Here is a 17,609-nt window from a genome sequence, read left to right on the forward strand (position 1 = left end):
TACTGAATATGGATAAGAAAATAAATCAAAGACCCTCTCAATAGAAATCGCGGACTACCGCTTGCCAAACCATTCAATCAATTGAAAGTGCCCGAATCGACCTAAGCCACGCTGACATCTCTGCCATCAGACTGAAAAAAATTACGTAAACATGACGTTCATTCTTAAATTTATTGAAAGCCACGCCGCATCCGAAAAATTTGATGTCTACGCATTCCTTTAAATCACTCCATTTCCGTCTCGGTTAGATTCCTTTTTTATAGGGTAATAGAAATTAAAGTGTTCCACTCGAAACTCCAATAAGCATTTCTCATGTTTAATAATGAATCCGACAATATGAGGGTGAGTTGTTGTAAATGTCTGCGATATGGGTGAAACGATATATCAGATCGCATCTAAGCATTCCGATCTCACTCGAAATCAATTCTCTTCCCGCATTGTCGAGCCACCACCCCTTTAGATTTATATCCGGGACCTCGTGAAACCCCCAACGTTGTCTTAACACGGTTAGAAATACGAGCTTCATCGCAAATCACAGCCTGACAGCCATACACGGGACATTTACATTTTTGCCCGACTTTGACATACAACCAGTCAAATGCACTTGCGGTCTTGTTTGCCTACACCTCTGAGAGACATACTTCAGCGAAATTCCTCGCTTCCTCTAAATTACTGGATATTTATACAAGGATAAAGTTCAAGCTACCTGATTAAATGTGACAGTTCTAATTGTTCGCCTCCAATCTTATTAGCATGTGCTTCTTCTCCTTAATTTGTTATTGTTTTAGCCGGAGGTGAGATCGCGCAACATAATTTTGTAAAACGATATTTCTCCTAAACAACGGAAACTTTGCTCTTGATTAACTCAAAAGCAAGGGTGAATCTGCAGAATTTCTGTCGCTTTTACCTAAATATTTTATACCAATATACCTACTAACCACCTGAAATGCTATGTATGCTAATACAATATTTTTCTTTCAAACTTTGATGGAGCAGGCTCATATTAACACTCTTCAAATTAATATACTCAAATTACCAATTACACCACAAACTCATTTTTCCCAGTACTTTTTTTTAATTACCTAATTACAAATATTTAACACATATTTTTGGTGACTTTGTAATGAAATCGTTAATTTAGGATGATGCAAAAACAAATGCCGATTGTAATAAATGTAGGCAAAGATGAAATGATCTCGAATAAAAAGAATCCGTGAAATAGTATATCCGCAGGCGAGATCTTCAAGTGGCCTTCTCCTTTATACTTTATAACTTGTTCTATCCACCAGATAGCTTTATCTATGGATTTCAAGGGCCGTTCAATCAATAAATCAGATATGTCTATTGGATCTTTTTGTGTTTTAAAATGAACTCACCTAAAGTTTCAATTGCATCGGAACTTTTTTATGCGCGTATTGTAATACATATTTATGAAGTTAAAAAAAACACCAAATTGTAGCAAACTCTTATTTGTTTATTTTCTTTGGACGGGGTATAAAAAGTTTAGCCTATAAGGCTTAATTAATAATAAATCTCTGAGATCAAAGATAATGTTTACATTTACTTATTCTGCGTGACTTTTTCCTGAGAGCCGCGTTATGGAATTGAGTGCGAAGTTGTAGGAGAGGACGACATGTTTCATTATTCTTCGTAGTATGTAGACTGTTAGAGCAAGCGTAGCCAAGAGAAAAGCAATTACGTCTAGGAGAAAATACTGATAGAAGGGCATATCGATGCCGGCGTATCTCAAATGTTCAGCACCATCGTGCCTTATAACGTATTCAATCCACCAGACCGCTTTTTCTAAAGCTGACATCGGCTGATCGCTCGCTATCTTTGACAGTTTTGTAATTTTCTCCTTGTACCTTTAAAAATTACACCAGACTTAGTTTTGAATGATATTATTTTAAACGCCCGTACTTACTTAGGGTTACTGATGAGTTCGACGATTTTCTCTTTAAACTCTTCCTCGGTAAACGAATGGAAATCAATCGAGAGGGCTCCTCCACTTTGAACTAAATGATGACTGTTGTATCTTTGATCTCCAAAGAATGGTATCGTAAGTATCGGTACTTCGTTGTGAATTGCTTCGTCGAGAGACTGGAGGCCGCCCTGAGTGATGAACAGCTTGACGTTAGGGTGATCTGCAATAGAAAATAATAATAACAACGGAATCGGAGCTTTGAACGAGAAACTTACGTAGCAGATCTTGCTGAGGTAGCCATTTCTTTATTTCCACATTCTTTGGTTTATTTGGTAGGTGTTCGTTCTCGAACTTCCACAAGACTTTATACGGCAATTTGGCAAATACATTCATAAATTTGTCAATTTGTTCTTTTGGCAGCAATTCACTTTTAACATTTGAGCCAAGACTGAAGTAGATAACACCTTCTTTGGCACTGTCCAGGTATTTTTGTAGATCATTTGGCAAAGGCTTCTTCGGTTTTATGTGTATGCCGGAGATGTCGATGAAAGCAGGTACAAGTGGTTTAACATTTTGCAGAGCCAAGTTTGAATTGACGATGACCAAACTCACATCTTTAGCTAGAACTTCTGTACGTCTAATATCTCCGAAAAATTTTTGCTTTATCTTTTCCATTTTTGGACGCAAACTCACTTGGGCACCAACTTTGAACAAGAATTGAAAAATTGTACTGACGACTCTTTCTTTAAAAGACAAATTCATCGAAAACGGGAGCGTAAATTCAGGGTCCAACGCTGGGTTGCTTGGATTTCCAATAGCTTCATTTGCTGTTGCTGTTAATCCTAATGACGCAATTCCTACCATTGGGCAGTTGAAGATGTCCTTGAATCCGTACATTACGGGCCAAAGAAACTCAACCAGCAACAGATCAAATTCGTAATGAGTGTTATTTCTAAGTAATTCTTGCACTTCGGGGTGACTCAGTTGAACTTCTGTTACGGCCAAATATGCTTCAGTCAATTTTTTCAGTTCTTCAGATGTAGAATGTTCTTTGGATCCGAGTGTTGCGATGCTGTAGTTGTTCCATGTTGCGTAGCTGAAGCTTAAGTCGATTTCTGTGAGATTCGTTAGAGTAGGATCCTTGAGGGGATTGGGAGTCAAAACGGTAACTTCGTGTCCTCTGAGGGATAGTTCTTTCCATATCGGTTGAAATACCACTTGATGACTGTAACTTGGAGTCATGAAGACACCGAGAATTCGGGCACCATTGCTTGCTGATACAAGCGCACACAACAAGAGTAAACCGAACATTTTGATAACTGTTTGGTGGTTGTATTGTTCTCCTTATATATGAATTGTGGTTTAATGGAAATCAAGTGTCACAATGGAATTGTCTGAGATTGCTTCCAATTTGACTATCTCTTCGATTAAACAATTAGTATAAAAAAGGTTGACATTGAAGAGTAGGTACTTGTCCTATTTTTGTAAAGATTAATAGTTCAAGTAGCGAAGTCTCACAGCAGTCATGACCCGTTCACATGGCAATAACTATTATTGCTTCGCGATTATTTGATATAAGTCTGGACTAAAAATAATTGATAGGTACTCGAAAAATTATCAGCAAAATCAAAAAATTTTTGTATTAAGAAACTATACTGTCTCACTATTTTTAGTGGCTGAAAAATGTATTTGTTTATAAAAACAGTGAAAACAAGTAGCCACAGCCTGTGATTATTTCACTCTGGCGTTATGCAAATAAATGCACCAAGTGCATTGAACACAATTGAAGTTGTCTCGCGATCATAACTTTAGAAACGTCAAATTTTAGATTTGTGTTTTGATGTTGATTGTTTTTCATATTGTGGACAATGTGACAAAAAAACTATCATGATACAATCGCTCGACCTTCAATTGTGCGACAGTTTTCCAAGGCAACAGTGCTTGAGCTCTTGAGTTGTTAAAATACAAAATTATGTGGAGAAAATAATGTCTAATTCGACGAGATAATTTTGTGACAAAAACTATGTGTTTAATTTTACAATATTTATTTGATCACTCGTTGAAACAAATGAGGTTGCTATAATAAACGATGAACAGTTGTTTTTGTCGCTGTCGAGAAGCACAAAAAGACTCTGAAAGATATACTGTAGGATTCAAGAGAGTTGAGCGGTGCGGCAGGGGAAAGAAACTATGGCAACTTGGAAAGTCAAGCGGCACACAAATATAAACAGATGTTTGCTACCATAACACATCAAATATTCGCGGCGCTTTAGTGTAATTAAGGTACATTTTACTTTGAACCGCTCAACTCTCTTGAATCCTACAGTACGTATGTATTATTTATTTTCTTTAGCTGCAGTTACAGTAAAATGACCATTTGCAAACTTAAAATTTTCACATTTTAAGGCACCAGTAATTCCTAGTTCTCTTGTTGCAATATTATTAGTGCTTGAAGGTTCAATAATATTGTAAAGTCTACTAAAGTCTAAAGATTACTTTTTAACGTTGAACGGCCATCTTGCTATTCTGTCATCGTCATCTGTCATTCGTGCACATGGGCAACTCATGTTACACCATAGTGGCTACCTCAACCGTTTTTATAGAGATATAACGGGCGACTATTAAAATTTTCACTTGGAGTTGGCTTTGAACGAGTTTTTATTTTTTCTGTTACTTTAGACACACGCAAGAACGAACGACACGAACGACAAATGTCAGTCAGTACAATTGAAAACATTTATTGAAATGTCAAACTTGTCAGTGTCTAAGGTGCAACGGAAAACAAAGAATGATCCATAGCCAACCCTAAGTGAAAATTTTAATAGTCACCCGTTACAAAGGCGCGATTTTTGACCGCTTAAAGATAAAATAATTTTGGTTTTTGGGACACGTCTCTCTTGAAAATGTTGAGAATTGACCACTATGCTACAGAATTTTTTTTTTAATTGCAACTGCGAAACGAAAAAGAATTTGATCAGTGATCAGTGATAATCATGAAAACTTTAGTATTTATTAGTACTTACTCCGTTTACAATTGAACGAGAGATTTATAAATTAATACTGAAATTTAAATTATTCTCACATTTTTTTCTGTCATGTTATAGCATAATTAGTTGTATTACAGTAGTATTGCAAATCATTGTGTTAAAAATTTAAAAATATGTTAATTTTTGTTTTAGTTTAATTACAGAATATTAGCTCAAGTTGTGTAAAAAAGTTTATAAACACCCTGAGAATAATTCAACATAAGAAATAGAGATTTTATTGTTTCAACATACATAACAAATTTAATATCTAGTACAAATTTTTTTGAGAAATTATTATTAATATCCATTTTTTTTTTAAATTAGACATAGTTGATACACATATGCAAGCCTTATAAATAGTAACCAGACAGATATGATTGAGCATTAGTTCAGATGATGTTGACTGATTTTTATGAGAATAGCTAAAGTAATTATTATTAACACCTGCACATTTGACGTATTGAAGATAAAAAATCTCAAGTGGCTAAGCTTTTGTAAAACTACATATATAATGAAGATGCTTGTTAAAGATAAGATGATAATTGGACATTGATAAAACAAAATTAGTTTTTTATTACTCCTATTTACATTATACTCGTAGCTATGCAAAAATAAACTGACTACTAAGTAACAATTAAGTTTTAAACAAATAAAAAACTTCTTCAAGTCCTGAGGTTTTGGCCACAGTTCCCAGAACACTAGCAGCATTTCCTCTTTGGATAGCAATACTTATTCTTTGCTGGAAATAGCTAGGGGACTCGGAAACACCAGATTTTTCAAGCAGCAACTTGCTTATATCTTTAAAAAGCTCTTTAGCATCTGGGCTCCATGGGCCAAAGGTTTCTAACGAAAATGCGACAAAATTATGATTTTCTTTAATTGTACAATATTTGCCGTGTTTTAATTTTTCGGCTGAAAGAGCAGCGGAACCTGATTTTCTTGAACAACCATCTAAATGTGTTGCAGCCAAGGTATCAACACATGTTACATCCCAAACAAGTGTTCTACCACGTTTCCAAGGAATTAAAGTAACCCCATCTGGTCTTTTACCATCTTCACGAAGCAATCCGTAAGGTTCAATAATACAAGGAATGTTGACTGAAGAGAAGGTACGCTTTAAAATATCATTTAAGGCACTGTGGCGTGGAATTCTACCAGCACTTTTTAAACACGAAAGACCATGATGACCCCATTTATCCACCTGAGAGCCACAAATGCAAATGTGTGGATGACAGATTTCAGATCCAATTCTAAGAGCAACAGCTATTTGAAGTGTTTGACGGTCCAATAAAGTACCAAGGTTAGAAGATGGTAGAGCTTTTAACCAGGCTCCAGATTCCAATTCAGAAACAGCTAGCAGTCTTGCTTTATTGCAATGATCAGAAGAATCCAAAATTTCAATTAAGTTAATTATGTATAGTAATTTTGTGGCTTTTAAACTTTTGTGAATCATAAATTTAATTGTTTTTAATAATTGTTTGTATTTTATTGTCACATTTTTTAATTTATAATTTAGAGAAGTTAAACAAAAATTTAGACAATTAAATAGTCTAGAAAAAAGTGATTCGGAGAAGGAAATTTTGCTTTTTTTTTAAATCCAGAAATGATCTTTAATTAAATTTGTTATCTGCAAGTTATTTCAATATAACATGCATGTATAATTTGCGATGGAAATTAACAGTAATCGGTTTTCCAATGACTAAAAATATGAAAAATAATTATTTCCCCATGATTTATTCAAAGCTGTTCAATTTTCATTAAAATATAGTTCAAAGTTCACACTCTGGTGTTTCGCCGTATAATGTTGTTATCAAACATAATACGTTTTGTAAAAATATTAGCACCCTCTGAAAAGTGTAAAAGTCCAAAGTATAAAACACATTCCGTTCATTTGAAGCATGAAAGTGTGATACTAGCACATAAAGTTCAAATTTCAGGTTTTGACGTGATATTGAAAAGATTGAAAATTGAGATGTGATAAAAAATGAAATCTACAATTTTGAATGATTTGTTTGTGTAACTTAAGTGTTACTGGATTTATAGTTTAAATATTATTTGAAAATAATTGTATACTTTAATATTGATAATGTTTTTCGGTTTCCCCAACTGTAAAACACGCTTTATAACCTGTCAATTTGGCAAGGTAGCTGCAATTTACCGACGGATACTGTAAATATCTGGGGGAGTGCTGTAGCACCCATGGTTCCCTTTTTACAGTTAGTTTAAAATTAAAGTGTTCATACTTTACTTTAATTTACTGTGAAAAAGCACATTTACATTTTTATTGATTAATAAATGGCTAATAATCATAACAGGAAAACAACAACCTAGCGGGTTGGCAGCTCTGTATGTCAAAAAGTTTGACATTTGTTATTTAATAAAACTCAGCAGAGGTGCAAAATAAAACATTTGGTCAGCCGAAAAGTCTAATACAATAATGTACTGTCGCGCTGTAAAATACACTTACCGTACTGTAATGTACTAACATTACAAATATTGCTAATATGTACATTCATTCAGAAAAATTCTTGTATTATTAATTAATAATTGTAATTCGATAAATCAAAATGTGGGATTTTTAAAAATGCAGAGGCAAGTTACGTTTACTTTTAAAAAAAATCATCGTTCTATTTTTCAATGAAGTCATCGACATTTTTGTGCCACGCCATATTTTTTCGTCGGACTTTGATAGAGATTGGAATTCCCAATTCGGTCAAAGTATAACAAAATATTGACAGTTGGTGAGATTGGTATAATATTGATAAGTAACAGTTTCGAAACGTCCTACATTTGATAAAACAACATTAAGTAAATGATTATTATTAAATTAATTAAATGATCCCTTCAAATTGCCAACCACGAACTTCTTAACAGTATCCAAGCCGAAATCTGAAATCTTGGAGAACATTACGTAGGGGGCGATGACGTCATAGTGTGGAAGCAACAAATAAGAATCTCATATGAACGAAATCATTAAAATTTGAACACAAAATTCTATCGTCATTGTTACCTTTTTCTCTCCTTCATTTTAACTTTCTGCTTGCAAAAGGCTATTTCTAAAGTTATGTGTAGTTGTTTATTAGAAGTTTTTACAATTCTTGTGTTTCTAAAGTGTGAAAAAAGCGAAGACAGCATGAACGGCTTAATTATTATCGCCAATTAAGTGACTGACTTTCAAAGAGGTTGGAGAAGGGTGGAGTTTTGACTGTGAAGGCCGCAGAGTTTCAATAGTGTGTCAAGGATGGTACAGCTGGTTTGAAGGATCATGCCACATCTGGTCATCCTCAAAAACCCCAGCACGTGAAGACGGTCCTCAAAGGATTGCGGCTATGAAGGATTGAAAATTATTGGTTGGGAGGTTTACAAGGTGGAATTTCCATGGTATCCGTTTTTCACAAAATCAGAGCTTTTGAGTTTCCTTCATGCAGACCATTTCTATGCCTACCTTCAACACCGAAACATCATGCTGGATGTCTTAAATGGTGTAATGGAAGAGCAAACTGAGGTCATGAAGGGAATTCATTCAGTGATGAGTCCCAGTTTTGTCTTTGGGCTTATGATCAACGTAGGAGCGTTAAATGACTACGTGGAAATTGACAATTAGCGGTGGAGCTCCACACAGTGTTTACACAAAGGGTAATGGTTTGGGCTGTAACAACACATAGCAGATCACTTTTCGTTTTTATTCGTGGAAGTTTAAACGCAATTGGTTACGTAACAAATGTACGATCCCTTTCATGAAAGGGACAAATCAAACACTGTTTCAGCAAGATAGTGCACCTCCTCAAACGACAAGAAAGAGTGACAGTAAAATAATCTGGCTAGCTGGGTCGCCAGATTTGTCGCCAATTGAAAATGCGTGGGATGTGTGAAACTGTGCCACAAAAAGTAATCACCACTCGGCACAGACGACTAGTGAGACGAATAAAGATAAAGTATCTAGTTTTGAAAATAATTTCAAGTATATTTAGAGTAGTTCCATAAATTGTTAAAGTTGTATATGATTGTTTAGCTTTATTATTAAGTCAAATGTATGATTATTGATTACATGTAAGCAGGTGCATTTTAGACACAATGAATATAATTTTGTAGATTAGGTTGTTGATACAAAGATAAGTTTAATTTCATGATAGGTGACACTGCAAATGCGTCTGGCAACATAACCGCCAATGACATTATTAAAATTTAAAAACTAAATAGTGTTTGCATTTCATTTATTTTTCAGTGTAATATGGTGTGGAAACTATTAATTCAACTCAACAACACTCATAAAACCAATACCAATAATCTCGTTGTCCGTACACAGTATATAAAAATGAACAATAACTTTAGATTACTTTTTTTTCAAGGCAAAACTTAGTTCAGTGTTGATTTAAAATATCTTTATATTATTTTTATGTATTTAAATCATTACTAAATTTGCTGGTAATTAGAAAAATATTTTATTTTTAGAAGTTGAGTAAGTATGTATATTCATTTTTCTAAATAATTTTGTAATGTGCCAAGTACCGCATTTCCATAATTAAAAAAAGTTGAAGCTACCCTTTGTTGAATATTTAAAGCGGTTTTTGCCTTATGAATAAATTCTGAAGGCGTTGTTCTAATTTCATTTGCGTCAATCGTTATCCTGATCCCACATTTAACGCATCAGAATTAGTAGTCTGATCAGAATTGAAAGGAATACCAATAACAGGTACGTGATTCTTGATTGGAACTCTGGAAAATTGGACACCGCCCTGAGTTATGAACAATTCTAGATTTGGATAACCCACAAAGATAATAATTGAACAATTCAATAGAAAAATTTAGGACATTTTCTTGCCTAAGAGATGTACTCAGGTTGTCAGTTCCACTTCGACACATAATCACGTTTACCAAACAGTTCGCTCTTGCCCTTTGCAAACAACATTACAGGATAATTATTATGTAAGTGTGGCGGCAAATATTTCGTAATCTTGCAGACAAATAAACCTTTGCCGTATTTTATCTCAAAAAAATTATTATTCGACGTGCTCCAGATGTCCCTCTAATCTTTACACCAATCGATTTGCGAACAAGACGCCAGACATTATCAACTGGGGACGAACATTCGGGAATCTAAATCATTTTTAGTTCTGCTTAATTAAATTTATTTTAAATTGACGTATCAATTTTGTAAGACAACATTTCGATTTGGAAGCAGATTACTTTTTTATCCAAAGTTTTCTTAATGGCCAAATTTTTGCTGTGGAGGAGGGATGCGAAGGACCCTAGTTTTGATTTAAGAGGATACATTTTTTCTTGATGGAAAATTTAATGTGTAGGCGGAGTGAGACAGGCTCTGGTAGAATCTGACAAGACAATTGAAAGTTTGATATGATAAATATTTTTTTTGTCTAAAATATACACTTTACGTATTATTTCAGGACATATTTGTAACTTGATTGGTACTGTCAATTTAACAATGAATCCCTCCTGTCTCCTGTGTTTCGAAGTTTTTTTTACGAGAAATTTATGCTTGTTCCATTAAACTGTTCCGTCAGATCTCCGAGCGGATTAGAAGCTGTAATGTGTAACACTGCAACCTTCAAATGACAGTTCTTTTCTTATTGCCTGGAAAATTATTTGGCGGCTAACAGAAAAAATCTTGCAAAGAGAGGGAATCTCTGAAGTTTCCTGCAGAGGCAGAATAAATAGTAATTGCGGTAAATGCAGATATTTGAAATCTGCTTTTGGAAAAATTGTAACCATAGTACAAAGTGTCTATAAAAGAACGTATATCAAGAGTCTTGTGGAATTGTGCAGCTCTATAATTTTATTGTGACGAACTATGCCGAGCCGTTGAAGCCGTCAAATCAGATGTCAACAGTTAAATGTCAAATTATTAAATCTTAGCGTCAGTTGCGAGTTCGACGTCTTAATTGTTTTGCTTGTGATTTTCTTCAGTTTTTCTACAGGGTGTTTCTGAAATAAGTGCATTAATTTTAACTGGTAATAGAACTCATCAAAAGGAACAACTTTTCTCTCTGCCATTTTGGCGAAAAACGTTGCGTAATGGCTTAAAAAAAATAGGAAAGATTTCCCTAAAACCGTTCATATCTCCAAAACTAAGCTACCTAAAAACGTGAAACAACCAGATTCTTACGAAGTGGATTTTTTGCTATACGGGTAGATTTATTTGAATTTCGATTTCTGCGTTAAAACACGTTTTCTGGATGAAAATGGATGTTTTTTTCATATTAGCGCTGATCTCAATTAGCCATTGCAGTATTTAGTAGCGTAGGGCTATTTTAATGAAAAAATCTCCAATTTTTTTTTTGGAATTAAACATCGTTTTTCGGCAAAATGGTAGATAGAAAAGTTGTTCCTTTTGACGAGTTCTATTACCAGTTAAAATTAATGTACCTATTTCAAAAACACTCTGTATATTCTAATTACTTTTCATCTTACAACAGTCTATTAAAGACCTGTCATTAATGGCCTTACATAACCTCTTTTTTTTTAATTTGGTACCACAATATGCTACAGAGCGGCAAAAATGAAAAATATATTGGAATTCCACAGGACTCTTGATATGTATACTTTCTTTTATAGACACTTTGTAATTAAATTAATTTCAAAGCAATTCTGATGATAATAATCGATGGGAGAACAACAATTTGAAATATCTAAATCGAAAAAGTCGATGATAACTGGGTTTGGGCGGCGTTTATAGAAAATTGTTATCATCGTAGTTAATCGTTAATTTTTATGACAGGCCTACAGAGAAGTTACGGTAGTAGGTATTTGTATGTTAATCAGATTGTAGATGCTCGTTTGAGGAAGTAAATACTGAAATTTATTGTGTGTGACGAAAGGCGATTAGTTTATTTGACGGAAGATGCGTTTTAATTTGGATCAATAAGTGTGTATTGTAATCGGTTGTCTTATTCTTGTGCTTTTGAAAAGGAATTTCTATTATATTTGACCAGAAAGCAATTTTTTACGGCAATTTCTAAAACTTGTCACGAAAGCTTACTAAGTGGAGCACCCTCCATTTATTCATAAATCAAGTTAAGCCTGATTTCAACCCCCAATATTTATGCGTTTTGGTGGGACATGTTACTCGCATTCGTCATCATCATGATTCACTGTGCAATAACATATTGCCGTTGCTTTCTTTTCAACGCCGAAGCTCAGTCAAAACAATTTTTAATTTAATTAGGGATGACTAATGTGCGTTGCGTTTGTAATTTTACCTAGTCTCATAGTCATCCCTGTTATGAAGTTGTATTAAAGTTGAGCAAGTTCAGTTAACGAAATTGTAATAAAAGATGCAATTTTTAGGAGTTATAGAGAAAGTTTTCTCCATAAATTTCGGTAAATATATCTAGTTAACAAAAAACAAAAGTTCTAATTTAAAGTGTAGCTTTTTCCCCTTGGAATATTTGTATTCAGACCGGGCGATGTGAGTAAAAAGATCTTTAGCAACAAAAGAGGAATGATGAAAGAATGGCTTACTTTTTCTGCTCATTTAAACTGTGTATCTCCACCCGCATATACAGCAGCAACAAGAAATCTTCAGTAATGACGTCGGTTCTTCGGGTAGGTAGGGAAAAAATTGTTCGACCGCCTTCGAATCGGCGTTGCAATTTAAATGTTTGCATTGTGCCAAATTAGGGATAAATACTTCCATGTCATAGCGTTCCGGATGTGCATATAAATTCTATTCAATTTGAATAGTGAAAGCAGTCGCTTTATTGTATTAAATCGGACTAAAATCTAAACGTATGCAAATTAACGTCGTATCTCATTGTGCGCGAAGGATTTGGAACTGTAAGTTATCTTTCTATCCATCGTGGCTGTTGTCGTCCATTAATTAGGGTTTACGCTGTCAGCCATTATCCTGTCCCATCACTGGATTAACCCGTTTTCTTTTCATATATGAAACGTGAAAATTATGGAACAATAGGCAAGATGGGTCCGTCCTCGCCATCTCGGTAAATATGCCGTTTGTATCCGTTTCCGGTCTGTTGGAAATTACATTATCGACCAGGATAAACTTTTGATAGATAGATAGCAGTTAGCGCACTTGCTAGTCATTCTGGTCACGATCCTGCTCGTTCTATTCAGCTCGCCGGACTGTTATTGACCTGGCTAACGTCACCACAAATCACAATTTAGATATAGATTAGGGACGTACACCATCTCAACTAAATAATGAGCCATTACCTGGAATTTGCTACCTATTTTCACTAAACTGACCGCGCGGAACCCAGCTCTTCTACCGAGTGGTGATAATACGCGGAGGCTTAGTTTATAAATTTATAATGGTCCCAATTGTAGACAATAACCCGATTATGGACGCGATCCCAAGTGCCGCACCCGAATTTATGCACCCAATCCCATCCGACTTGACTATTATTTTATTTCAATTTTGTTATCGATAAATTAAAGTCGTTAATTTTTCCTAATACGGAACCGGTTAAACTTTTTGTTCAAATCTTTTTTCTACTTTTAATAATTAAATTGTTAATTGCTCGCTTCCCGTTCCATTTAATTGAGTTGATTTTGGAATTGTTTTCTACACAATGATATTTTTTTGCAAAAACCTGAACATCCTCTAATAGTTTATGTGGTGTACTCTTCCTCCGCAGTCAGTAAGTTCTGTTTGATTTCCAAGTAGTGATCACGTTACAACAACTTAACCAAATGAGTATTCTCCATTGTTGAGTTAACTAGTTACCTACAATGTTACAAAGGAATTTGGTTATACCACAGTTGTCTGAAGGTTTAAACGATTTTTAATACACGTACCTAATGGTATTATGCAAATTCTAGTAACTAGGTTTCTACGAATTTAATTTTTGTTTTCAAACGAATGCTCAAATTTATAAAGAATGTAGATTACGTGAAATATCTATTGAAATAAGTCGTGCTTTTGTTTAACGGAAATAGTAACCAAAACAATAGTTGCACTATTTCTGGGTTACCTACTTCAGAAACAATGTTTTAGACTTCAATGGATTGGTAGATAAAAAAAGAGTGTGTGCTTAAAACCGCACGACTAAAGTGAAAACTTCTATCACGTTCATAATTGATTTTAGGTAATATTAATTATTCCTAACTACTACATCCATCTGTGAATTTACAATGTTGTCGTGTCTTTATCGTTTTTATATGTGGCTTGCCCCACAGTGAAAACGCAATGAAAATTTGGAATTGATGCACAACTGACTTTTTCTCGTTCGTTCGGCTAAACTCGGCTACCCCGAACTTACTCGAATGAGCCTTTCACCTCGGAGCGTGTGACGTGACGCGTGACGGTGAAACTAATTCTCTGCCCGGGAATAATGTCGCGGTTTTCTCTTCAAAAATCGCAAACCACGGATCTTGTCTTTAAACTAAGGAGTAAAACGAAGTCATAAGTCAGGACTGTAAGACAGGTTCGGGAATTTTAACAATTTTATTTTTGACCTCTCCAAAAAGTGTCTTATTTGTTGATCACTGTCGCTGTTGAAAACGATCTTACTTGTAGAATGCTGTAATCTACAATTTTCAAACACCTTTTCTTCATTAACTGTGTACTGATTTCCCAAAGGAACAATTACAACCAACGCGGCTACATTTTAGGAAAGAAAAAACAATAATCTTTTTATAGATGGCGTAACTTTGACTGGTTTTTGATAAAGATCCATTATGCCGACTGCCTTTTGGATTTGGGTTCAAAATAGATTTCCTCATCTGTCGTGATATTGTAGACCACTACCTTCCTTCTATTTTAGAGTTTCTTTGCACCATTCGACTCATTGTTGCTTTTTGTTGCTTCATCCAACAGCAATAACAGCAGAATGTGGTGTTCTTTCACGTAAACCGTTGCTTTCAAACTTTAAATTTATTGTATCAATTATAAAAAATTCTTTCGAAAGGTGCTTCATTGTTATAACTACAACAAAATTTCTTAATGTGATGGAACTTCATTTTTTTATTTTAATAAATTGTAGAAAACTAACGATAGCTGTTATTGCAAACAAATTATAACCGTCAATATACAAAACATCAAACACTTATTTCTTATTCTATTTAATCATTATTTATTGACAGTTGCAACTGACATATTCTTTTCTCAGACATATTCCGTGCAACCTCCACACTAAAGATTTGTTCGCAGAGAAAATTCGACAGCATGTACGGCTTAATTTTATCGTATTTGTTGAAAATAAATTAGATACTTTGAAAATCTCTTTGGCATATGTGCTTCAGGATGTTTTCGAGGGTGTATCATCTTTTGCAGGAGAACATTATACAGTTCACATGAATTTTCCTCAAATTATCAAAACTTTCTAATATTATGATAACATTAACTTCAACCTCTACATCCATACTTGTTGATGTTTAGATTCATTTCAAAGAAAACAATTAAGTATTGAGTAATAAAGAAGTTAGGCCCTTGCGGCACTTAATTAAATTCCAACAAAAAACATTAATTTTACCACTTACAAATTAATTCGTTCTTAAATCGTGTAATCACAAGAAAGTGCTGCCAATACTGAATTTTTTATTCTATTGTGATAAATCAGAAAATAATATTTTTTCCCGGTCATTTTTTATTCCATCGTTAATTTTATCGGCAAGCGGGATACAACATAAAACCTGGACTGAACGACTATTAAATCAATAAACGGCAACATTCCCAAGAAGTTTTCTTTTTAATTTAAAAAATCGAGAATTGCTGGCGAAACAATGCTTTTATGGAATGAAAGCAGTTACCGTGCTATAATTATCCAATAGTCCTGTAACCTCCGGTGGTTTTTGAAAAATACTGATTTAAATGAATAAATGAAATACCTGGAATTAATTGAACGTTTGTTTTGAAATGTTAACAGAGTAGTCCTTTGTTGTTGGCCGTTTAAATTCTTCATTAGAGGAGAAAAGGTGTTAAACACTTTTCTGTAACTGATAAATTTGGAATAATGAGTTCCCTTTAGATTTCTCTATCAACCCTAACAAGAGAAGGAGCAGTGGTGTAGAATACAGCAGTGCAATATTTATGCTGGATGTATAATTTTGTGTATTGCAGAATTAAAAGTGACAATGATTTATTTAGGGAAGTTAAATTTAGCACTGAGATTGTTGTTGTTGTTATGACGCAACCAGTTATACACGTATGAACTAAGCAGCGCTCATTCTTAGCAGCAAGTGTACTTAAAAAGACATATTTCAAAGTTGCGTGAAAAACATATTTATCATTATTATCACGTTTAGGGTGACATAACTGCTGGTCAGGTCGTTGAAAGTTCTGAAGTAGCACGTGCGCCACTCACGACGGCTTGTTACACCCTCGTTATGCAAAAGTTTCAAATCAAATTTACGGTACACTTAGTACTAAAACAATTAAAGCAATTCATTTTCGGGCCGTAAAGAAACTTTCAGTTTTTTACCACATGTTTTATTCAAAAGCACAAAAAAACGGAAGCCGCAAGGGCGAGGCTCCTGGCGCCCAAGACAGTATTGTTCAATGACAATATTGTTTGATTTATTATCATAAAAAGAGACACATTAGTTAGAAAACTAATGAGCGCAACTGGAGGAAAACGGAATTAGCTGCAACACAAAAAGTTGTACCAATAACTAAATTTATGTGGGGGAATAATGGTGGTCGCCGTAATTACTCTTTCGGTGCTGACAATAAATTGTCGGACGAGCCGCTTAACAAGGGTTTAAACTGCTCATACTGCAAAGTTAGTGATCGATACAAGTATTTATGAACTTTACATAATTTAACAATCACTGTTATTTAACGCGACTATTGATTGCAGTTATGTCGTCAATACATCGACCTGACCTACAAATGAGTTTAATGTGGGAGTACATAGTTATGTAGGAAGTGTTTTAAAAATTCAGACTTTAAATGGACCAACAAAAGGACGCATCAGATATGTCCACTATTGTCAAAAGTTCTGATTGTAATCACAAAGTTAGACTCGATGTGATTCTTTTTCGTTCGATACACTGATGACCAGATTAAAATTTAATCAGGCATGTCTATGATGTCATTGAAACGAGAAGTTGATTTATAGGTAGAACCGCAATTTCGCCCGAGTCTAAATGCTGTGAAAGATTTACTCCAAAATAAAACAAAATACCTTTGAAAACAACTTTTTATGGACACTGGAAGCTACAGTGTTCGATTCATTGTTCCCGACAAACCATCTGGAACTGAAAGTTGATACAGTGTGCGGAATATTTTAACGGAAACGAAAGAATTCGTCATATTGTCATAGTTTTTAATTTGAAGACACCACCCATCAAATATTGATTCTTTTAACGCAAATAAATACCACCTCAGCATAAATGTGTAACGAATTTGGAAAACCAAAGTCCGCTTATTTCAATTATAGATTACAAATTATCTTATTGGTTTGATCGAGTCGAGAGTAGAGAGGTGCTTCACATTTATTGTTACATAAAATCTATTGTAAATAAAGTGTTCTGGTTTTGAAGAGTTCGACCGTAAAGAGCGGTAAAAATTAAAGGCAACCGAAAGGCGACGCAAAATAATTAATCTGTTAAGTTAATTAAGCCGTCGAGTTAGACTGTCTTATTTTATTATATTTTCGCGGAATAAAGTTAAGAAACTTTTAAACACCCCAAGAAAATATTTATTTTGCTCAGTTATTACAATTTTTTAATGTGGGATG

The 17,609-nt window shown here is 34.3% G+C and overlaps 2 protein-coding genes across 2 annotated transcripts in view; one reads left to right on the forward strand and one right to left on the reverse strand.

Moving 5' to 3' along the window:
- Positions 1–17,609, forward strand: part of Yip1d1 (Yip1 domain-containing 1) — a 131,546-nt gene that overhangs the window by 26,698 nt on the left and 87,239 nt on the right. The window lies entirely within an intron of this gene.
- Positions 1,454–3,256, reverse strand: LOC138133237 (UDP-glycosyltransferase UGT5-like). The gene is made up of 3 exons (XM_069051069.1): positions 2,200–3,256; positions 1,925–2,144; positions 1,454–1,865 (listed from the first exon to the last, which is right to left on the reverse strand). Exons 1-3 carry the CDS (start codon positions 3,233–3,235, stop codon positions 1,565–1,567), a joined length of 1,557 nt encoding a protein of 518 aa, XP_068907170.1. The 5' UTR covers positions 3,236–3,256; the 3' UTR covers positions 1,454–1,564.

The sequence above is a fragment of the Tenebrio molitor genome, chromosome 6 (assembly GCF_963966145.1).
Source record: "Tenebrio molitor chromosome 6, icTenMoli1.1, whole genome shotgun sequence".
In the NCBI taxonomy this organism is placed as follows: Eukaryota; Metazoa; Arthropoda; class Insecta; order Coleoptera; family Tenebrionidae; genus Tenebrio; species Tenebrio molitor.